Raw genomic sequence first — 648 nt, forward strand, 5'->3', positions numbered from 1 at the left:
TGCCACCTGACCCTCTTTAAGTTTTGGCATGTTACTGTGATCTTCCTTTGTGATTGACAGAATTATTCATTCCTCCACTATTTCTTTGTTCCCCATTGCTATTTCTCCAACCTCATTTTGCAGTGGTCCATCGACCACTCTTGTCGCTCTTTGACTGTGAGTATGAATAAATAAGCTGTTGCAATCTTCTTTGTGTTATGAACCACTTGGTTGTAGAAGGGGGTAGGTGAGTAGCTGTGATCAGGGACAAGGTGGAGCACACTCTGTTGAGTTGAGAATGGGGGAGGGGTGGGTCACTCTTGCCCGTCTCAAAGATGGCGGCGCCCACGCTCAATCCGTCATCGCAGCGGAGCGGACATGCCCGGCCGCCAGGATGGGTGGACTTCGGGTTTCCGGTTCCGGCCGGGAGGCTTGTTGTGAGGCGCGGGGCCTAAGGGAGAGCCCGAGGCGGATTGGCGAGTTAGGCCCCGGCCTCTGGGGCCTGCACCCGCCGCGGAGGACTCCGCCTCGCTTTGCTCATTTCACCAAATCGAGTGGCCGACATGAGCGGCAGTGGCGGCGGTTACATCGACCCGATCTGGTGGCGGGAGAATGGTGAGGGCACCGGGGAGGGGAGGGGAGGGGCGGTCTGGATGGGGGGGGTGGGGG

At 57.9% G+C, this 648-nt stretch overlaps 1 protein-coding gene across 5 annotated transcripts in view; it reads left to right on the forward strand.

The window, feature by feature from the left end:
* The first annotated feature begins 378 nt into the window (after window positions 1–378).
* LOC122548805 (tetratricopeptide repeat protein 31-like) overlaps window positions 379–648 on the forward strand; it is a 63898-nt gene continuing 63628 nt past the window's right edge. For 3 of the 5 annotated variants that reach the window (XM_043687896.1, XM_043687717.1, XM_043687805.1), the window contains exon 1: window positions 380–594. In XM_043687896.1, coding sequence (XP_043543831.1) covers window positions 543–594 — 52 coding nt within the window. In that variant the 5' untranslated portion in view covers window positions 380–542. Of the gene's footprint in view, window positions 595–648 lie in introns of all 5 variants that reach the window. The other 2 variants (XM_043687626.1, XM_043687974.1) reach the window with 1 other exon arrangement.

The sequence above is a fragment of the Chiloscyllium plagiosum genome, chromosome 1 (genome assembly GCF_004010195.1).
Source record: "Chiloscyllium plagiosum isolate BGI_BamShark_2017 chromosome 1, ASM401019v2, whole genome shotgun sequence".
Lineage (NCBI taxonomy): Eukaryota > Metazoa > Chordata > Chondrichthyes > Orectolobiformes > Hemiscylliidae > Chiloscyllium > Chiloscyllium plagiosum.